At 42.9% G+C, this 22,840-nt stretch overlaps 1 protein-coding gene across 1 annotated transcript in view; it reads right to left on the bottom strand.

Moving 5' to 3' along the window:
• LOC101798382 (uncharacterized) overlaps positions 1–22,840 on the bottom strand; it is a 40,311-nt gene that overhangs the window by 5,677 nt on the left and 11,794 nt on the right. Inside the window, exons 12-31 of the mRNA XM_072038385.1 lie at positions 22,525–22,635; positions 21,898–21,967; positions 20,836–20,973; positions 20,574–20,738; positions 19,992–20,086; positions 19,074–19,200; positions 18,062–18,317; positions 17,511–17,563; positions 16,920–17,020; positions 15,924–16,075; positions 15,355–15,493; positions 15,154–15,267; positions 14,437–14,616; positions 12,877–13,116; positions 11,254–11,410; positions 10,844–10,972; positions 10,356–10,482; positions 9,991–10,034; positions 9,708–9,902; positions 825–8,414 (exon numbers count right to left, since the gene is read on the bottom strand). Coding sequence (XP_071894486.1) covers positions 825–8,414; positions 9,708–9,902; positions 9,991–10,034; positions 10,356–10,482; positions 10,844–10,972; positions 11,254–11,410; positions 12,877–13,116; positions 14,437–14,616; positions 15,154–15,267; positions 15,355–15,493; positions 15,924–16,075; positions 16,920–17,020; positions 17,511–17,563; positions 18,062–18,317; positions 19,074–19,200; positions 19,992–20,086; positions 20,574–20,738; positions 20,836–20,973; positions 21,898–21,967; positions 22,525–22,635 — 10,183 coding nt within the window. The remainder of the gene's footprint in view (positions 1–824; positions 8,415–9,707; positions 9,903–9,990; positions 10,035–10,355; positions 10,483–10,843; positions 10,973–11,253; positions 11,411–12,876; positions 13,117–14,436; positions 14,617–15,153; positions 15,268–15,354; positions 15,494–15,923; positions 16,076–16,919; positions 17,021–17,510; positions 17,564–18,061; positions 18,318–19,073; positions 19,201–19,991; positions 20,087–20,573; positions 20,739–20,835; positions 20,974–21,897; positions 21,968–22,524; positions 22,636–22,840) is intronic.

The raw sequence follows: 22,840 nt of genomic DNA, 5'->3' as shown, positions 1-22,840 counted from the left end.
TACTGCAGGGGACTGTTCAATATTCAGGTAACTAAAGGCAATGTTTGGTTGCATTCCACTATTTGACCCGCTTTTGTTAAATGGAGATGAGAGATATCTTACAACTCTACACCAAGTATCATCTGGATTTTGTAAATGGTAAAATCTTTGGCTCTAATGTTTTCAGAAGTTTCAGAGTCACCACTGTCACAATTGTAAGAAAAATCTCAATAATTTTTTTCAGACGTGTTCTTCTGTGAAGCTATTGTATTTGTGATTGCAATGGCGGGTGTCCTACAAGCAGGAACACACAGTATACCATAACCTTATATTCCCTATTACCCTGTGCTTGATTCCTCATGTTTACCCTGTGATGAGGTCTCCCCAGAGTCTTCTCTTCTTCAGGCTGAACATCCCCAGCTCTCTCAACATCTCTTTATAGGCCCACTGATAATCTTTGTAGCCCTTCTCTGGACTCACTCTAAAGGGTAACATCTTTCTCGTGCTGGGGGCCCCAAACCTGGATGCAGTATTCCAGGCGGGGCCTCATGAGGGCAGAGTACAGGGGACCAATAATCTTCCTCAACTTGCTGGTCACAACACTTTTGACGTAGCCCAGAATGCAGTTGGGCTTATGGACTCCAAACACAAACTGCTGGCTCGTGGCAAGCCTTTTGACCACCAGAACCCCCAAGTCCCTCTCTGAATTATGCTCTCAATGAGTTCGTCCCCCAGTATGTAATCCTGACTGAGAAACCAGCACAATAAACTTGGTGATAATGATAGCAATGCTCTTATAACAGTGTAAGATCTTCCAAAAATAAGAGAGATTGACAGTGACATACCTGGGCTACCAGTGGTGGTAAAACTAGTGGAAAAAATAGAGCTGGTGGTACTTTCATTGGTAGAAGAAAAAGAGGTGCTGGCGGTACTGGTGGGTGAGGTGGACGCTGTTGGTGTGATGGTGGTGGTGCCTTTTGTTTCAGGGGGAGAGGTCTTGATGGTGCTGGCACTGCTGTTGGGTGTGATGGGCTCTGTTGGTGTGGAAATGATGGTGGTTGTGGGCACTGTCACGGGGGTGGAGGTCTTGGCGCTGCTGGCACTGCTTGGGGCTGTGAATGTGGTTGTGCTCTGTGCCAGGGAGGTTGGGGTCGTGCTGATCACCGTGGTGCTGGTGGTGGTCGTCAGCGTTGACTGGGGAAGCGTAGAGGCGGTAGTGGGTGATGCTGGAGTAGGTGTCGCCACAGTGGACGTTTCGACCGGAATGGACGTTGTGGAGGACGTTGTGGTCATTTCTGCAGTGGTCGTGGGTCTGCTTTTACTGCTGGTGGGTGAGGTGGGCGCTGTGGATGTGCTGAGGATGGTCGTGCCCGGTGTCGCAGGGACACTGGTCTTGATCACAACCGTGGTGCCAGCACTGGTTGGCGTTGTCGGCTCGGGTAGTGTAGAGGAAGGGGTGGGTGGTGCGGGAGTCTGGGTTGTCTCAGTGGAGGTTTCTGTGGGAGTGGGCTTAGCTGTAGAGCTTGGCGTGGTGCTTGGTGTTGTCGTACAGTGTTTGCGGTCACAGCACAGCATACTGACCTGGTAGTTGAAGCACATGGGGTACTTGCTGATCTGATCCTTGTTTCTGCACACAAGGCCTTTTTCGACGCTGCACTCCAGTACCTGGCCCAGGCTCTCCAGGCTCCTGTTGGGGTAGTTTTCAGCACGGCAGTTGATGTCCCGTGGGTTGATGCACACTTCAAATCCAGCGGCTCTGATGCTTGCAAACGTCTCTATGTCTCCATCGTCACTACCTTGTCCTGGGGAGTCCACGTCAAACCACTGAGTCCAGGCACAGCGCTCATGGCACCCACCAGTGGTGGTGGAGGTGCTGGCGGTACTGGTGGGTGAGGTGGACGCTGTTGGTGTGATGGTGGTGGTGCCTTTTGTTTCAGGGGGAGAGGTCTTGATGGTGCTGGCACTGCTGTTGGGTGTGATGGGCTCCGTTGGTGTGGAAATGATGGTGGTTGTGGGCTCTGTCCCAGGGGGAGAGGTCTTGATGGTGCTGGCACTGCTGTTGGGTGTGATGGGCTCTGTTGGTGTGGAAATGATGGTGGTTGTGGGCACTGTCACGGGGGTGGAGGTCTTGGCGCTGCTGGCACTGCTTGGGGCTGTGAATGTGGTTGTGCTCTGTGCCAGGGAGGTGGGGGTCGTGCTGATTACCGTGGTGCTGGTGGTGGTCGTCAGCGTTGACTGGGGAAGCGTAGAGGCGGTAGTGGGAGATGCTGGAGTAGGTGTCGCCGCAGTGGACGTTTCGACCGGAATGGACGTTGTGGAGGACGTTGTGGTCATTTCTGCAGTGGTCGTGGGTCTGCTTTTACTGCTGGTGGGTGAGGTGGGCGCTGTGGATGTGCTGAGGATGGTCGTGCCCGGTGTCGCAGGGACACTGGTCTTGATCACAACCGTGGTGCCAGCACTGGTTGGCGTTGTCGGCTCGGGTAGTGTAGAGGAAGGGGTGGGTGGTGCGGGAGTCTGGGTTGTCTCAGTGGAGGTTTCTGTGGGAGTGGGCTTAGCTGTAGAGCTTGGCGTGGTGCTTGGTGTTGTCGTACAGTGTTTGCGGTCACAGCACAGCATACTGACCTGGTAGTTGAAGCACATGGGGTACTTGCTGATCTGATCCTTGTTTCTGCACACAAGGCCTTTTTCGACGCTGCACTCCAGTACCTGGCCCAGGCTCTCCAGGCTCCTGTTGGGGTAGTTTTCAGCACGGCAGTTGATGTCCTGTGGGTTGATGCACACTTCAAATCCAGCGGCTCTGATGCTTGCAAACGTCTCTATGTCTCCATCGTCACTACCTTGTCCTGGGGAGTCCACGTCAAACCACTGAGTCCAGGCACAGCGCTCATGGCACCCACCAGTGGTGGTGGAGGTGCTGGCGGTACTGGTGGGTGAGGTGGACGCTGTTGGTGTGATGGTGGTGGTGCCTTTTGTTTCAGGGGGAGAGGTCTTGATGGTGCTGGCACTGCTGTTGGGTGTGATGGGCTCCGTTGGTGTGGAAATGATGGTGGTTGTGGGCTCTGTCCCAGGGGGAGAGGTCTTGATGGTGCTGGCACTGCTGTTGGGTGTGATGGGCTCTGTTGGTGTGGAAATGATGGTGGTTGTGGGCACTGTCACGGGGGTGGAAGTCTTGGCGCTGCTGGCACTGCTTGGGGCTGTGAATGTGGTTGTGCTCTGTGCCAGGGAGGTGGGGGTCGTGCTGATTACCGTGGTGCTGGTGGTGGTCGTCAGCGTTGACTGGGGAAGCGTAGAGGCGGTAGTGGGAGATGCTGGAGTAGGTGTCGCCGCAGTGGACGTTTCGACCGGAATGGACGTTGTGGAGGACGTTGTGGTCATTTCTGCAGTGGTCGTGGGTCTGCTTTTACTGCTGGTGGGTGAGGTGGGCGCTGTGGATGTGCTGAGGATGGTCGTGCCCGGTGTCGCAGGGACACTGGTCTTGATCACAACCGTGGTGCCAGCACTGGTTGGCGTTGTCGGCTCGGGTAGTGTAGAGGAAGGGGTGGGTGGTGCGGGAGTCTGGGTTGTCTCAGTGGAGGTTTCTGTGGGAGTGGGCTTAGCTGTAGAGCTTGGCGTGGTGCTTGGTGTTGTCGTACAGTGTTTGCGGTCACAGCACAGCATACTGACCTGGTAGTTGAAGCACATGGGGTACTTGCTGATCTGATCCTTGTTTCTGCACACAAGGCCTTTTTCGACGCTGCACTCCAGTACCTGGCCCAGGCTCTCCAGGCTCCTGTTGGGGTAGTTTTCAGCACGGCAGTTGATGTCCCGTGGGTTGATGCACACTTCAAATCCAGCGGCTCTGATGCTTGCAAACGTCTCTATGTCTCCATCGTCACTACCTTGTCCTGGGGAGTCCACGTCAAACCACTGAGTCCAGGCACAGCGCTCATGGCACCCACCAGTGGTGGTGGAGGTGCTGGCGGTACTGGTGGGTGAGGTGGACGCTGTTGGTGTGATGGTGGTGGTGCCTTTTGTTTCAGGGGGAGAGGTCTTGATGGTGCTGGCACTGCTGTTGGGTGTGATGGGCTCCGTTGGTGTGGAAATGATGGTGGTTGTGGGCTCTGTCCCAGGGGGAGAGGTCTTGATGGTGCTGGCACTGCTGTTGGGTGTGATGGGCTCTGTTGGTGTGGAAATGATGGTGGTTGTGGGCACTGTCACGGGGGTGGAGGTCTTGGCGCTGCTGGCACTGCTTGGGGCTGTGAATGTGGTTGTGCTCTGTGCCAGGGAGGTGGGGGTCGTGCTGATTACCGTGGTGCTGGTGGTGGTCGTCAGCGTTGACTGGGGAAGCGTAGAGGCGGTAGTGGGTGATGCTGGAGTAGGTGTCGCCGCAGTGGACGTTTCGACCGGAATGGACGTTGTGGAGGACGTTGTGGTCATTTCTGCAGTGGTCGTGGGTCTGCTTTTACTGCTGGTGGGTGAGGTGGGCGCTGTGGATGTGCTGAGGATGGTCGTGCCCGGTGTCGCAGGGACACTGGTCTTGATCACAACCGTGGTGCCAGCACTGGTTGGCGTTGTCGGCTCGGGTAGTGTAGAGGAAGGGGTGGGTGGTGCGGGAGTCTGGGTTGTCTCAGTGGAGGTTTCTGTGGGAGTGGGCTTAGCTGTAGAGCTTGGCGTGGTGCTTGGTGTTGTCGTACAGTGTTTGCGGTCACAGCACAGCATACTGACCTGGTAGTTGAAGCACATGGGGTACTTGCTGATCTGATCCTTGTTTCTGCACACAAGGCCTTTTTCGACGCTGCACTCCAGTACCTGGCCCAGGCTCTCCAGGCTCCTGTTGGGGTAGTTTTCAGCACGGCAGTTGATGTCCTGTGGGTTGATGCACACTTCAAATCCAGCGGCTCTGATGCTTGCAAACGTCTCTATGTCTCCATCGTCACTACCTTGTCCTGGGGAGTCCACGTCAAACCACTGAGTCCAGGCACAGCGCTCATGGCACCCACCAGTGGTGGTGGAGGTGCTGGCGGTACTGGTGGGTGAGGTGGACGCTGTTGGTGTGATGGTGGTGGTGCCTTTTGTTTCAGGGGGAGAGGTCTTGATGGTGCTGGCACTGCTGTTGGGTGTGATGGGCTCCGTTGGTGTGGAAATGACGGTGGTTGTGGGCTCTGTCCCAGGGGGAGAGGTCTTGATGGTGCTGGCACTGCTGTTGGGTGTGATGGGCTCTGTTGGTGTGGAAATGATGGTGGTTGTGGGCACTGTCACGGGGGTGGAGGTCTTGGCGCTGCTGGCACTGCTTGGGGCTGTGAATGTGGTTGTGCTCTGTGCCAGGGAGGTGGGGGTCGTGCTGATTACCGTGGTGCTGGTGGTGGTCGTCAGCGTTGACTGGGGAAGCGTAGAGGCGGTAGTGGCAGATGCTGGAGTAGGTGTTGCCGCAGTGGACGTTTCGACCGGAATGGACGTTGTGGAGGACGTTGTGGTCATTTCTGCAGTGGTCGTGGGTCTGCTTTTACTGCTGGTGGGTGAGGTGGGCACTGTGGATGTGCTGAGGATGGTCGTGCCCGGTGTCGCAGGGACACTGGTCTTGATCACAACCGTGGTGCCAGCACTGGTTGGCGTTGTCGGCTCGGGTAGTGTAGAGGAAGGGGTGGGTGGTGCGGGAGTCTGGGTTGTCTCAGTGGAGGTTTCTGTGGGAGTGAGCTTAGCTGTAGAGCTTGGCGTGGTGCTTGGTGTTGTCGTACAGTGTTTGCGGTCACAGCACAGCATACTGACCTGGTAGTTGAAGCACATGGGGTACTTGCTGATCTGATCCTTGTTTCTGCACACAAGGCCTTTTTCGATGCTGCACTCCAGTACCTGGCCCAGGCTCTCCAGGCTCCTGTTGGGGTAGTTTTCAGCACGGCAGTTGATGTCCCGTGGGTTGATGCACACTTCAAATCCAGCGGCTCTGATGCTTGCAAACGTCTCTATGTCTCCATCGTCACTACCTTGTCCTGGGGAGTCCACGTCAAACCACTGAGTCCAGGCACAGCGCTCATAGCACCCACCAGTGGTGGTGGAGGTGCTGGCGGTACTGGTGGGTGAGGTGGACGCTGTTGGTGTGATGGTGGTGGTGCCTTTTGTTTCAGGGGGAGAGGTCTTGATGGTGCTGGCACTGCTGTTGGGTGTGATGGGCTCCGTTGGTGTGGAAATGATGGTGGTTGTGGGCTCTGTCCCAGGGGGAGAGGTCTTGATGGTGCTGGCACTGCTGTTGGGTGTGATGGGCTCTGTTGGTGTGGAAATGATGGTGGTTGTGGGCACTGTCACGGGGGTGGAGGTCTTGGCGCTGCTGGCACTGCTTGGGGCTGTGAATGTGGTTGTGCTCTGTGCCAGGGAGGTGGGGGTCGTGCTGATTACCGTGGTGCTGGTGGTGGTCGTCAGCGTTGACTGGGGAAGCGTAGAGGCGGTAGTGGGAGATGCTGGAGTAGGTGTCGCCGCAGTGGACGTTTCGACCGGAATGGACGTTGTGGAGGACGTTGTGGTCATTTCTGCAGTGGTCGTGGGTCTGCTTTTACTGCTGGTGGGTGAGGTGGGCGCTGTGGATGTGCTGAGGATGGTCGTGCCCGGTGTCGGAGGGACACTGGTCTTGATCACAACCGTGGTGCCAGCACTGGTTGGCGTTGTCGGCTCGGGTAGTGTAGAGGAAGGGGTGGGTGGTGCGGGAGTCTGGGTTGTCTCAGTGGAGGTTTCTGTGGGAGTGGGCTTAGCTGTAGAGCTTGGCGTGGTGCTTGGTGTTGTCGTACAGTGTTTGCGGTCACAGCACAGCATACTGACCTGGTAGTTGAAGCACATGGGGTACTTGCTGATCTGATCCTTGTTTCTGCACACAAGGCCTTTTTCGACGCTGCACTCCAGTACCTGGCCCAGGCTCTCCAGGCTCCTGTTGGGGTAGTTTTCAGCACGGCAGTTGATGTCCCGTGGGTTGATGCACACTTCAAATCCAGCGGCTCTGATGCTTGCAAACGTCTCTATGTCTCCATCGTCACTACCTTGTCCTGGGGAGTCCACGTCAAACCACTGAGTCCAGGCACAGCGCTCATAGCACCCACCAGTGGTGGTGGAGGTGCTGGCGGTACTGGTGGGTGAGGTGGACGCTGTTGGTGTGATGGTGGTGGTGCCTTTTGTTTCAGGGGGAGAGGTCTTGATGGTGCTGGCACTGCTGTTGGGTGTGATGGGCTCCGTTGGTGTGGAAATGATGGTGGTTGTGGGCTCTGTCCCAGGGGGAGAGGTCTTGATGGTGCTGGCACTGCTGTTGGGTGTGATGGGCTCTGTTGGTGTGGAAATGATGGTGGTTGTGGGCACTGTCACGGGGGTGGAGGTCTTGGCGCTGCTGGCACTGCTTGGGGCTGTGAATGTGGTTGTGCTCTGTGCCAGGGAGGTGGGGGTCGTGCTGATTACCGTGGTGCTGGTGGTGGTCGTCAGCGTTGACTGGGGAAGCGTAGAGGCGGTAGTGGGAGATGCTGGAGTAGGTGTCGCCGCAGTGGACGTTTCGACCGGAATGGACGTTGTGGAGGACGTTGTGGTCATTTCTGCAGTGGTCGTGGGTCTGCTTTTACTGCTGGTGGGTGAGGTGGGCGCTGTGGATGTGCTGAGGATGGTCGTGCCCGGTGTCGCAGGGACACTGGTCTTGATCACAACCGTGGTGCCAGCACTGGTTGGCGTTGTCGGCTCAGGTAGTGTAGAGGAAGGGGTGGGTGTGATGGTGGTGCTGCCTTTTGTTTCAGGGGGAGAGGTCTTTATGGTGATGGCACTGCTGGTAGGTGTGGTGATGGTGGTGCTCGTGCCTTCTGTCAGAGGGACGGAGGTCTTGATGGTGCTGGCACTGCTGTTGGGTGTGATGGGCTGTGTTGGTGTGTTGATGATAGTGGTTGTGCCTATTGTGACAGAGGGATATGTCTTGATGGTGGTTGCTCTACTGCTAGTTGTGGTTGGTTCTTTTGGTGTGGTTGTGCTTTCTGATATATTTGTGACTTTCGTTGTTAATGTTGTTATGTCCGATTTTTGAGGTCCTGTTTTTCGTGTAGTTGTTGGTTGTGTTTTTGTTTGTATTGTAAATGGTGTTTCTATAGCAGTAGTTGTTTGTATTTCTGAACATGGTTTATAACTACAGCATAGTATTCTGATATTGTAGTTATAGCATTGCTTAGATTTTTGGTCTTTGTTATTGCATATCAATCCTCTGGTTTGACTGCATTCTACTATTTGATCAAGATATTTTAGTTCTTTATCTGGGTGTTCTTCTGCTCTGCATTGAACTCCACTTGGGTTTTTACAAACACTGTATCCATTGTTTTTTAGATTTTCGTAATTTTCATAGTCTCCACTGTCCTCTCCGGTTTTAGGCTGTGTGCTATCATACCATTCTGACCATTCACATACATTCTTCACACATACAGTTGTCACTGGTGTTGTGGTTGTGATTTCTGTAATTAAAAAGAAGAAATGTAAGTCTTGTTTTCTGTTACTAAAGTGACAGTAATTAATTATTTATTTTCATATATTTTAATGTTTTGCATAATAGTATATATGTTCATATAATATTTTAATTTTAATAAACTTTCTTTGACAGTTTTGAGTTTTATGTCTAAGGTAGGTTTCCATCTCATCTCTGTATTTTTTTTCTAGCTGTATTTAATCTGACATTTTAAAATTGTATTTAAATATAGTTAATGTAACACGGGTTATGTGGAATGTTGATAGATAAGAAAACGGGATCTCATGTCTGTTACAATAGAATTAAGAGGATTTTTTATTTTTCTTACTATTATCTCTAGTTATTTATGCCTAGCTACATAACCACGCATAATGTAAAATATTTTTACAGGTTAATGATTTTTCTACTTATTTTAGTATTATAACATGTCACATATTTGTGAACTGCTAATATAAACTGATAGTTTAGGGTCATATAATAGTTTATATTAGTTTATACAGCTTATGTAATAAACATATTAAATATTTATGAGAAAATATATACATAGTTTCTTCCTATTTTAATAAAATTTATTCTCATATTCTTAACATTATGAAAATAAGCATATGGAATATGTACCACTTTCTCCACACCAACGTTACATCTGCTTAATAGAAAACTTATATTTAATTGTACAGTTCTTGTTGTAGTATTGTATAATTTACTTGAAATATTTCTCAATGTTTCAGAATTAGATGGCCAGTACAATGAGTTAACTACAGGAATAATGTAGAAGCGCATTGCAGGAATACGATAATCGTTAAAGATTAACAATTAGGGTGGTTTCAAAGAATGGTTTTAAAGAATTTGAGTATACATTGAAACCAAATTTCTTATCTTCATTTTGTGCTAATATGGTCAGTAATTTTTAAAATGGTTCTCACTGTCTTTTGTGTGTTCAGACTTCGGTTTAGAATTTTTTTTTTTATTTGCAGGGAAGTGAGGAGATTCTCCAGAGTGCAATAGCTAATAAGCTCTGTTGTTTTTCCACTGGAAAAAACATGGTGAAACAGTGGAGACTGACTTTGTAAGAAATGCTATACATTTCTACATCCTTGATTATGGTCTAAAAAGCATCTGATGCTGGCCAGCTGAAATGGTTGAATTGGAAATTCTTCCAGCAGAAGTCAATAGTTTCAAGTAAAAGTGTGTGCCATTAACTGATGACAAGGCTCTGCCTTTCAGTCAAGTTTTAATCCCTTCCAGAGATTTTTCAGTTATTTTAAAGAGTGTTGATGCATACCTGAAGTAGTAGTTGTGGGCTGACTTGTAGAAAATGTAAATGGGGTTGTTGTTGAGATGCCACATCTAAAGATACTTCTGTTTATTGTTCCATTGACATCACATGTTGCACTGAAACACCATCCAGTTCCATCTGTGGTGTTGTATATGAGTTCATTATATTTATATGTGTTCCCTTCATAAATGCAGTTACATGCTGTAATTCAGAAGGTTTTTGTCAGTCATCTATGAAAAGATAATATCTAGCACTTAATTTTCTTATTAGTACTTACTAGATGTCTTACCTTTATCATCAAACTTGCACTGTAAACCTTCTGATGTGCATTCACTGAAATAAAAAATAGAAAAAAAACACATCTTTTTTATTATGACCTGGTTTTATTACTGTCATCTTTCTGCCAGATACTAGGATCAAGTATCAAGGATTGAACAATTGTGAATGAGAACTTGGTTGATTCAGTTACTCAAATTCAAGTGGGCGTGTTGCCTAAATTCCAGCTAATTAATAACTGCTTGTTCCAGGCCTTATTTTTACACAGGCATCATAAAACTTTCATGACTCCTGTCATGAAACAGAAACGTGCAATTTTCCATTACTGGTTTGTTCGTTTTTCTTTGTGCACAATTAGGCTGGTATGTTAAGCCTTACCATAAGTGACATTCATCACGTCTATATATCTTCCCATCTTCATTATCATAACAGTCACAGAGACTGACGCACTTCATCTGATCCTCATGAAAATATGGCTTGTCTGGTGGGCAGTTGGGATAGCAGCCTGAAGCAGGGAAAGGGCATATATAAGTCAAAAAACATGCAAATGAGATACAGTCAGGAAAAGTTTTATTTGTTCAGAACATGTTTGCAGGTCTTGTTTTTAATAGTCACAATTTTTGCTATTTTTTCCAATAATCCTAGAAAGTAATGCAGAGAACTAATATTAGCAGAGCCCATAAGGACAGCCTCAGAGATGTTTTTAGCTCCATTTTCCAGGCTTTGTCTTCCTTCATGTGAATGAAATGTTGTTGAAGAGAATTAAATGGTGGAAAAGCAGCTGATAGAGAAAATAGACTCCATTAAAGACAATTAAAAAATATAATCAAATACACCCACTTAAGGGTACTTGCAGTTCTTTTTACCTTCTAAACCTGGCAAGTTATGGAGGCATTTTCCACTTGGGTTCCTACAGGTCTTCATACAGGAAGCTCCACAAGGCTTATAGTGCCATTCACATTCCCCTTGTTGATTGTAGTAATCACAGAACAGTGCTAAGGAGAAACAGAAATTTGTATGTGTTCAGAAAAGAATAACCTCTTTTGATTGATGTCTATTCATCGGATCCCTGATATGCTGCTTGAGCAGTCTTGAAAACAGACTTGAAAACCACTAATTGGCAAAAGTGTGTGAGCATTGAAACAATGTGAAAAGTCTACACAGTAAGATTATAAGGCATGTACATGAGATACCCAGAGCGTGTATTCAAGCATATAAGCAAGGCATGACTGTGTATTTACACTCTCAGAAACAGTGTATATAAGATAAAACTCACGACAGATTGATGGGGTTCTCCAGGCTATGCAGACACCAACTTCACTACATGCTTGAGCATAGGCAGCTACTGCTGTACAGAAGCAATCACAGTCTCCTCCAGAGTCACAGGCACAAGCATCTGTCACACATGCCTGGTAATATTTTGCTGGTTCAACCTGTTATAAAATAGAAGTGTTATATTATACATCCTGTCTTCTAAATTCTTTCTTAGTTTTGCTAGACTAGTTTTCATAAAACTGTAGCATCTCAGAAGGAAGACCTACATCAGTAATTTCTTTTTATGTTTATATACACTGTTAAATACCAGAGGTAATGCCAAATAATATATCCAAATCATCTATTGACACAGTTTTAGACATCTAGACTTGTGTTCCAATGAATGATTAGATTCATGTTCCGAAGCAGTATTAGGCAGCCCCCCTTGAAAATGGTCTCTAACAGTGGAAAAAAATAAGGTAATACGAAGAGCACAGAGTTATTCTGCATTGTTGGTAAGTACTAATTGTCAGTTAAGGCTATGCTGATCATAGAATCACAGAATCATAGAACATTAAGGTTGGAAAAGATTTCCAAGATCATCTGGTCCAACTGTCCCCCTACCACCAATATCACCCACTAAACCACGTCCTTAAATACCATGTCCAACCTTTTCTTAAACAACCCCAGGGATGGTGACTCCACCACCTCCCTGGACAACCCATTCCAATAAGCCTGATCACTCTTTCTGAGAAGAAATTTCTCCTAATTTCCAATCTGAACCTCCCCTGATGCAACTTGAGGCCATTCCCTCCAGTTCTATCACTAGTTACCTGCAAGAAGAGACCAAACCCCAGCTCCCCGCACCTTCCTTTCAGGTAGTTGCAGAGAACAATAAGGTCTCCCCTGAGCCTCCTCTTCTCCAGACTAAACAACCCCAGTTCCCTCAGCCACTCCCCACAAGACTTGTGTTCCAGGCCCTTCACCAGATTTGTAGCCCTTCTCTGGACATGCTCCAGGGCCTCGATGTCATACTTGTACTGAGGGGCCCAAAACTGAACACAATACTCGAGGTGCAAACTCACCAGAGTTGAGTATAGGGGGACGATCACCTGGTCCTGCTGGGTACACTATTCCTGATACAAGTCAGGATGCCGTTGGCCTTCTTGGCCGCCTGGGCACACTGCTGGCTCATGTTCAGGCAAGCATCGACCAACACCCCCAGATTCTTTTCCACTACACAGCTTTCCAGCCACTCCGATGCTTTAATATTACCCCAAAATGTTATTATTGCATTGAGCTTGTGTTCTGTACATGGTACATGACTTCTGTTCAAGTCACACCACAGGAAATCCATAGTAATTCTGAAATTCTTCTTTCCCAATAACTGAAAGAATAAATATTCTTTTCCAAGTCAGTATTATTTCCTATGAACTCAATGGCCTATTACTTTTTACAAGTAGGGGCTATAAATCTGTCCCATTGGGCAAGATTCAGACTGAAGTTTTCCTGACACAATTTGAAATGAAATATACTGGCTAATGAATGAGGTACGTTTGGCAGAATTTTTGAGGATAGCCTTCTTTTTAACTTCAGTAATGCACAGACTTAGTCTTCACAGAGTAAACTCTTGCCCTGGTAATACCTGAGAGTGACAGGCAGCAAAGACATTGCTATTGATGAGGCTACACTGCTTTTCCGACCAGGACTTTCGATAGGGGTTGGTAGAACATGGGTCCTTTATGATGTTAGCATCAGGACATGTAGAAGATACTTTCCAGCTGTTTCCAAACTCTAGGACATTCTCTACAACAGATAGACTCCTTGTAGTAAAGTCATTGATGCCGTTGCCATCATAATTTCCACACAGGCCACAGATCTGGCCCTGCAAACGGAAATAAAATAATGATGGTTGTGAGAAAACTTGAAGCAAAATCTGAAACTGAAAGAATACATGAAATTCAGCTCTTAGAGTGGTGCTGTTCTATTCTAACTTTCCTGAACCTACTCATCCTTTGAAGATACAGGTTTAGATATTTTGGAAAAACAGCCATCTGTTTCCTCAGCAATAGAACATGATCACTAAGGCTAGAAACTACTAATGAGTTTTCATCTTTTAAATCTGAACAATACTGGCTTGGTCATTTTCTTCTACCATCTTTGATGTACATCTCTAGCAAGGAAATGAGGACTCAACTGATGACACAGATGTCTACACTTTTCATTTGTGCCTTGTTTTATCCAATAAATGTATGTATAAAAGACAGTCTTACAGAGCTATCATAAATACTACCAGTCCAGCATGTAACCTACTCATTGAGTTTGTACTGTTATGACGGCAGACAGGTAGAAAAAGAAATGACATTTTCCTTGCACATCCAGAAGTAGCTCTCATTCCAGATTTATGGATATGTAACATGGTGATAGGTTACAATGGATGCTATGATTTCTCTATGAATCTAAAGTTCATACTTTCCATATTGCTACTGTTCCTATAACGTGCCAGTGGGCTAGGCAGCAAAAGAACCTGTGGTATTAAAATGAACTTTTGTACCTAGTTCTAAATTGCACTTAGATTTGTGTACACATAATTGAAATGTCACTGTGGTATTCAGTCAGATAGCAAATTCCTAATCTATGACAGCTTTTAGTTCTTACATACCATAAGCTATAAGAGAGAGCATGACAACAGGAATATATTTTCGTTATCACCAGTTCAGATACATGCTTGAAAAATCCATGATAGAGTTTTACAAGAGACTTTCACTTATAATATTTTACTTCCTTGTTCTTGAACTACAGTAATTTGATTTGTGTATCAATGTGTACGGAAAACAATGGATTACTTCCAAGATCAGGACTACTCAGTTGATTTCTATACATGTAGCTATGTAATTTTAATGAGGTCTGATAATCTTTACTGAGGTTCACTGGGTAATTTTAGTGAAGTCAAGTCTGCAAAAGCAGTTTGCCAGCTCAAGTTCTATCAGGCCAAATAGGCACTAAACACTGTCTTAGTAGATCCAAACAGCAGCAGGATGCTGCAATGGGTTCCTAAGATACCAGAGGAATGTAAAACAACATATGATGTCCTGTAGGAATGTGAGAGACATCACCTGTTCTTGCGATCTTGGTTAGGTCTCACCAAAATTCACATCCAGTACAAATCTACACTTAAACTGCCATTGAATTGCTAGTTCCGCACCTTAAAATCAGGGCTGAGCTTGATGAAGATGCTGGTTTTCTTGTCCCACATGAGAATCAGTCCGCTGGTGGTCTCAATTACCAAGTACATACCCATATAGCGGACTGTGTATGGCACCTCACCATCTTGTCCTCTCTTTACCACACTGACATGCTCCTCACCAAGTATCAGTTCGTAGCTCTGAAACAAGAGAAAAAGGTGATTAGAAATGAATCCAATAGCTACAACTGTGCTATTATGTTTTCCCACTTTTAAGAGTACTGAAAGCAGTTTGAATAATGAAAATTAATAATACAAATGCAATAAATCTAAATTATATGGTTCAAATCTCAGGTTTCGTAAACGGTGGTAAAAAAGTATTTTAAATGGTGTATATTGAAAAAGGGTTTCTTGGTAGTCATGGGTGAAATATATTGCACAGAATAAAAGAATCTTCTGACATGATAGACCAAATTTCTGCTAAAGACAGTTTTCCTGTAGAGAGGTAGTTTGTCCAAGGGTAGTATAAGATAGCTTTGTAAGGATGGGAAGTGGAAACGACAGAAAACTAGGAAGTTCTACCAAATATTTCACCTGATTTTGATTTAAGCTTAATTTACAAGTTGACTTGCTTTTTAAAACATCTTCTCCAACTTCTTTGCAGCGATGGCTACTTGATTTCTCCTAAGTCTTACACAGATACAGAACAAAACTGGTCTGTATGCAGATCCTACTTACCTCTAGGAAAACTTTGATAGATTTTGAGCAAGTTGTCCCAGTGTTGCCACAAGGAATATTTTCAGTTACAACCCGGAAGGTCCCATTGACTGTGCCACTTTTCCCACAGTGGTCCTGGGTAGAGAATAAAATTTAGAAATATATCATTGCTGTAGACAAGATCAAGACTACATTACAGTTTGTTACTGCAATTATCAGTACCTGGACTAGTGTATATTCACAGTTTCCATTGAAGCTGAATCTTTTGTCATCAAAGGTAATATAATGCCCATCTCCATAAACAGCACAAGTACCCAGACATTGATCTTCGGTGCATTCCCACATCCTATCCTTGCACACACTAGGAATGAGAATTAAACATTTTAATAGTAAAATAACTCACTGTTCTGTGTAGACATGTCCTTAAAACTTGGTATTTGTTTGTCACCTGACCCCTGGTAAATGTTATATTGATTCTGCAGGTAAAATAGTCATTTACATTTCTCATGTGAAGAATTAAAGCAAAGTTCTGGTCTGCTAGTCTGAACGCACGATCTGCAGAATAGGATAATACTTAATGACACTGCAGTCCCAAAGCTTTCCTTCCATTCTGTGTTTTGGACATCTGCCTACAACAGAAGAAAATTTGCTCATACTACTGAATCCAAAATTAAATGATCCATCAGTTGATGAAATGCATAGTCCAAATCTTTCCTCACTGCTGAACTACTTAAGATCTTTTAAAAGACAAATGATGGAACCAGGAATGCAACTTCCCAGGAAATACTTACCAGGTATTACAGTCAACATTGATCTTTTCCCCAGGCTGATACATGGCTTCGTTGTGAATACATGGACATTCCTCTTCAGGAATACAACCACCCTTCCCATCTAACACAAGCCCAGCTGGGCACACACAGCCAGATATACACCGTGTGCTATACTGGAAAAGTCAGGAGGAAGATATAATTTCAGAACGAAATAATTACAATAGACAAAAGAAGATTAAATTATTATACAATGTCTTTGTCTTATTTCTGCCCAGCTGAAATAAGAGAGGATAATGAAGTACTAATAGGCCTCTAGAACAAAGAGGAAGTTATTAGCCATTGATTTATTAGATTATAAATCTGTTAAATGTTTTATTTATTCTACTCTATTCTATTCTATATATTCAATACTATTCTATTTATTGCTGTGTTGGAGTGTGTGTGAAATTTGAAACATATTCAATCTTAAGTCTTGCTCTTTTTTGCTGAAGAAGACTTACACTTTGTAATGGGTGAACTGTGATTGAAAGAATGGAGCTTCAGAAAGAAAACAAGTAAATTTCGTTTGTTTGTTTGGGTGAGCTATACTGAAAACTGATTTATCAGATTCGGGGTAATTTGTGAAATGTAATATGGCTATCATGTACCTCAATGGAGTGATAATTATATGTAATTAGGTGTGCAATAAATTCACAATTGCATCATGGTATGGGAAAGAATGAGTGGAAGAAACATGTGGCAAAGCCCTTGATATTTTTACTACTAACTACTGTTATATGCAGTAGCTGAAGAAAGTTTGACACTGATCTTAAAATTTAAATTGGATGTTACTTTATTACATTTTTGTCTTAGGGTCCTATTGTTAATTCTTCATAACAAGTTTCAGCGATTTTACTATAAGAACAAAGTATCTGTGTTATAAATTCACAGTAGAAGAGTTAGATCAGCAATGGTTGTAGGACCAAGGCCAGGGACAAAACCTGGAAGTGCCATTTCATCCTGCTATGACATACTTACACACTTCATATCCAGAGTCTGGCAACTTTTTTGACATTCTGCACCAGTTGTTCCTGCAGTGGTGTTTGTGCAGTCAAAGTAGACCATGGGAGATTTACAAACTAGAGGAAGGAAAAAATAAGAGCAATAAGAAATGGCATAGTGTTTAACCCACAGCAGTAGCTGTAAAAAAATAAATAAATAAATAAATAAATAAATAAATAAAATAAAATAAAATAAAATAAAATAAAATAAAATAAAATAAAATAAAATAAAATCTAGAAATTCTTGGAATTTTCACATTTCAGTTAGTAGGGACTGCTGTCCCTATTCAACCTGTTAAATAGGAATCCAATTATAAATTCACTTCAGAGCACTGAATTCTCAGAACTTCCCATGGTATTTCAGAAAAAAAATCTTTTAGAACAACAGGTTTTACCACGAATCTAAGTTCACTTCTGCCTTTTACAATAACTGCTGCACTATAACTATAAAAGAAAGACTTCTATTATTTAAAAATCCATTAAGAAGTATCAATTGTATTGATTGTTTCTGTCCAAAACCTGGCACAGAAAAAAGACAAGTGGAAGATATTTTATTTTTATTTTTTACCTGGAATTGGATCAGGTGTTCCAATGCAATCCAGTCTTCCCTGTGTGCAAGTGCTGTAAGAAAGGGAAAAACATTTTTTTTTTTTTTCTGCTCAACCATGTATTGAGACAGAGAGCTACTTCTATCTTTTCCATACTTTCTAAGGAATACATTGAATTCCTGAATGCTATTTTGCAATCCTAGGAAAGAATTTCTCTCAACACCACTACCAATGGTGCTTTCATATGATATCCATTACTGCTTAAAAGGAAAAATCATAGCTTAAAATGGGTGTATGTCTCTGCTTGTTGCTTACTTTCTCATTAGATCTCCCATTGCTGGTTCTATCATATATTTTATGCCTGACAAATTGTGGAATTAAATAAAAAATATATGTAAATACAATTGCTTTATCAATCTGGATGTATGCTGCATTCTTAAAAGTTGAAAAAAAAAGTTTATGAGAGCACTATATTGAATCTCAGGCAGAGTGAGGCCAATTTAAATGCAGCATATTTTAATGAGAAAATACATATACTATTGCTTGAGTGCTTTGCAAAAGCTCCCCTTACCATACAAGCCCATTGTCATGAACAGCTTCTCCAAGTGGTATGGGAGATCCTCTGTAGTAACAGGGGCATTCATTAGAAGGCACACATTTGCCACTTTCATCCATGTAGGTTCCATTTATGCAGGTGCAGCCATCAAGTGGGACAAACTTAATGTTGCATGTGACATCAGGCTCACTCAGAGAGCGACAAGTGGGTTGACAGGAATCAATGTTATAACTGTAACTTAGGGATTTGGGACATGAGGTGGTGTATTTTGCTTGAGAGAGTTAGGAAAAAAAAAAAAAAGGTTCGTTAATTCCAGATGGTAATTTTTGGTGGGAAGAAACAAAGAGTAGGCAGAAAAAATAACAGGTAAACAATACTGTACACCTCTGCCTATGTTGCATCTTTCATATAAATGTATTTTTGAACACTTCCAGAGTTAGACCTGAAAAGCTACTGTACATGTGGAGTAAGCCAAGTGATGTATGCAATAAAGAAAATATTTTTTTCAAGTGAAGTTTGGAAAGACACCTCCATTTGGCATTTCTGTTCATTGCTGAGACTTTTAAACTTCTGATGTATGAGCCAAGATGTCTCCCTGAATGTCTTCTGGTATGCTGAAAACAGACCTACTGGATCAGTGGAACCTAGCTTCAAGACATCTTTAATTTTTCAGTCTTCTGGTTAGTATTACTAATGCTGTTATTCCAATATGTCATATTTATCTCTACAACAAGTTGTGATATGTAAAGCTATAGTTAGATTCAAAGTTGTGCAGAAACTGGTGAAGGCACATCATTGACAACAATCTGTTTCCTAGTCGAGCTGTCTCCCATCTATTTATACTTACTCTTGCCAGTAATGGATTGATTCTAAGGTAACAGCAGAGAATTACTTACAGGAGTGCATTTAACAAAATCCCTTCCTCCACACTTACCATGTTTCCCTAGAAATCACAATAAAACTATCTTTGATCAACAGTTTTTATTGATAGGTGCTCTTAAGAAAGGGAATAGTGTTAAGTACTTACAACAGACATCAGTCCTCCATCCACTTATCTGGATTCCTCTTGCAGCACAAGCTCTCACATAGGAAGAGAGGGCTGCACACAGACAATCCTCACTGTTTTGACAGTTGCATGTGTCAAACATGCAGTTCTAGGAACGAACAGAAAAATAAAGTCTCATTTGCATGACTGTCAATCTAAAAGAAAAAAAGTTACCTATCTGTTTTCATGCACAAATCCTTCCTCAGATATGCTCAGTCACACTAACATCCAGTTACTTTCCAATCATTATCTAAGTTTCCTGGCTGGAGAGAATGAAGCTAATGGAAATACAACTGATGTTTAAAGTTATTATTGTGAAATAGTAGTTTTAAAGTCTGTTACACATTTAACAGCTTCATCTGAACCCATATTTATGAATATTCAGCACAATATCATACAAATATATATATATATAAATATTCATATTATGCAGTCTAGACACATCATTTCATCAGCATCAGTATCTCAATTCATAGTGAGAAGAAGGATTGGCAGTACACTGACAACAGAATGGTGGTAATTAGGCACTGGGCTTTCAGTGCCAAGTAGTTATTGAGATATAAGATTGGTGAGCTAATTCACTGTAATATTCAAATAAGCATTTGATATGCCTTTATATAAATTTCCTACTATATGTGTATGTCCATCCAGGCATAAATAGCTGCCTTTGCGTTTACAAGCAGGTCAGGGTGACAAAGCCAAGACTGACAATTGAAATAAGGTAATGTTACAACATAAAACAGATACACATATTGAAATGAAGAAGAGCAGTGCAGAAACGAAAATGCAGGCATTGCATAAGACCATGAGAGACATGTCTGTGACAGTGTCTTCCTGGTAGCTAGTTGTAATGATCCTACTTCTGTAGTTTCTAAGGAGGTAAACAGCCTAACAAACTACCGTGTGGTAAGTAGAAGGATTCACTGCATAATGACAATCAGCAAAAGGTCCTTCACTGTCAGTTAGTAGTCCACACCAATGCTGAGCATATTTTTCTGTGAAAAGAACAAACAGTGCAAGTGCTCATTACTCTTTGTATTTCATCACTCACAAAAACCCATTGCCCAGGTTTGTGAAAACAGTTCTGAAGTTACATCAAAACTCTCCTATTTTTTTTTTCCACTCAGCTTGTGGACTAAAGTTACTAAAACCAATGGTGTAATGGAGCTGTTGAAGAACTTGAGTTAAGCAATTTCCAAAGATGCTCCTGTGATCCACTCCTCTGACACCAAGTTGTCAGCTTAGATATTCTGTTTTCAGTGATTACAGTTTCTTTCACTTATGTTTCCAGGACTATTCCTTTACCTCATTACCTATCCCTTTTGTTTTCACTGTGAATATTCTGATTTTCAACAAATATACAAGTCTTCATTCTCTTATGTTCTTTCTAACAGATGTGTTTTCCTTAGTGATGAGGAAAAATAATCTAGAAAAAAATCTAGAATGAAAAAAAAAGAGAAAAGAATATTAAGAAGTATTTACCATTATCAACGCTGAGTGCACAAGGGTTTTCAAAACTGCTCTGGATATTAGGGCATGAAGCCTGAGTTTTCCATGTATTAGCAAATGCTGCTGCTGTTCCTTCAACTACTCCACTCATGGCCTTGAAGTCATCAGTTTGGACATTATTGAAATTTCCACAGAGACCTGTTGAAAAACAGTGAAAAGTTTATACTGTCTGTACTAGACAAAAGACATTAAGCAAGATGTTCTTAAATTTCATTCTTAAATGTCATTCACTTACCACAGGTTTGGTCTTTGAACTGATGATCAATTCTAATGAACACTTGCATGATGGGTGTGATTTGGATTTCAACCTGGAGACCAAAATTTGTCTGAATGATGATGAAGAATGATGAAGGTCTGAAGATGGTGACATTGGCTATAAAAGAAAAACAGAATGCTCGTTTTCTGGATTAGGTTCATACAGATTGGATTAGGTTAGGATATGGATTAGGTTAATCCAGAAAATGCTAATTTTAGCCAGAAAGGCTAATCCAGTGCATGATTACACAATTCTCATTGAATTTCTATTGCAATTGTTGCAAATTCCTAGGTAAAATAAAGAAAACCTTTTCAAAAATTATTCAGAGATATAAATCAAAATGTACAGTTAAGAATTTGCTTGTAGCTACCAAATTGTTAACTTTATTCACTGTCTCAATATTAAGCATTTGGGGATTACTCTTGAGAGAATAAGAAGGAAAAGCTGTATGGCATGGCATTACCAAACAAATAAACAAAAAAACACACAAAAAGAAAATGGAACAAACACACACAAAAATAATCTGTTTTTGTTTCTAAGCATACTTCAGGCCCTCACTCCACTGGACAGGGAAAATAAGCAGGATCTGGAAGTCAGAAGTATAAGGTAGAATCATTAGTTTTTGAGACGTCAAAAATCAAATTTGTATCTGAGTTGTGGGAGTACAGTATTATGTTAAAATAAACAAACAAAAAACCAACATAAAGTAATCAGCTGTCTTTCATGTTCTGTTTTGGGCAGTGAGAATGAAGTAAACTTTACAGAGACTAAAATCAGTAGAGTGTAAAAATTGTTTACTTCTATTTCAACTCTCACCTATGCTTGTACTGTCTCACATTTATTTCTGACACTGAACTTCACACCTCTACTTTAAAAGCACTTGCACAACTCAGAAAATATCCCAAAGAGAATCAAGGTTAGAGCATGCAGGTTCTGAACAACTCCCAGTCCTTTCATCTTCTGTTGTTTAAGACAACAAGCAGGTATAGAGTTCAAGTTCTGAGCCTACCACTCATAGGCTGTTAGAGGAAAAAAAAATACCTGCTGAGATGGGCAGCTGGGTGTAGATCAAGTTCACAAACACACCACCATCAGGTTTGACCACAATGAGCTGTTAAGGAAGAGGAGTAAGAACAAGCCAGGTGAAGGATTACTATAGTCCAAAAGATAATAATAATTATGACTCCAGTGATATTAATTAAAGAAATTTTAATTAAAAAATTTTAATCACTTTTTATGATTTCACCTCCTGTTCTACTTTGAACACTTTACTATCTTCCCTGCCAAAATAGAATTGCTTTTAAAAAGTCTTTCTCAACTCATTAGTGAATTACATCATTTGATTTCTATGAACACAACTTTGTGATGAATTACATGTACACCCCTTACTGTTTTACTTGTAGTTTGTAAACTACAAGGTCATGTTTTTTCATCTGATTGGCAGAGAAAAGTGTGTTTTTTCCTGCTTTTTCTTAATGACCTTCCAGAAAGGCAGATTTACTACTTATTTCTTTTTGACAATAAAATAAATTTATTTTCACTTAATTAAAAAGTAACATGTACTTATCCCATGTGTTGAGAGGGAAATGCAGTTCCCTGACTAAGACCCAGCTTCTTTGCTGTTTACATTTTTAATAGTTGTTTCTCATGCTTATTTTTCATTCTTACATTTTGTCCTTTATTCATGCTGAGGGCCACTGTCTTTAAGCATGTTTCAGTGTCCGTCAGGCCACACTTGCGTAGTTCTGCCAGGATGGTGAATGTTTCATCTTCACAGTGCTGAGAAAAAGAAGTCAACTGTTATTTAAGGAAAGGCTAAATACAGAAGCTTTCCCTGTCAAATTCTCTCTCAACTCTGAAAAAAATATTTATGTTTTTGTATTATCCTGAAAACTAAGCCTTCTTTGGCCTAAGATTCAGTTTTGCCTTTTGTAATGTTTAGGAACCAAAAGAGAATTTGCATCTGTTTCTGCATTTAATTGAT

The sequence above is a fragment of the Anas platyrhynchos genome, chromosome 5 (genome assembly GCF_047663525.1).
Source record: "Anas platyrhynchos isolate ZD024472 breed Pekin duck chromosome 5, IASCAAS_PekinDuck_T2T, whole genome shotgun sequence".
Lineage (NCBI taxonomy): Eukaryota > Metazoa > Chordata > Aves > Anseriformes > Anatidae > Anas > Anas platyrhynchos.
This window is presented reverse-complemented; position numbering and strand designations above follow the sequence as displayed.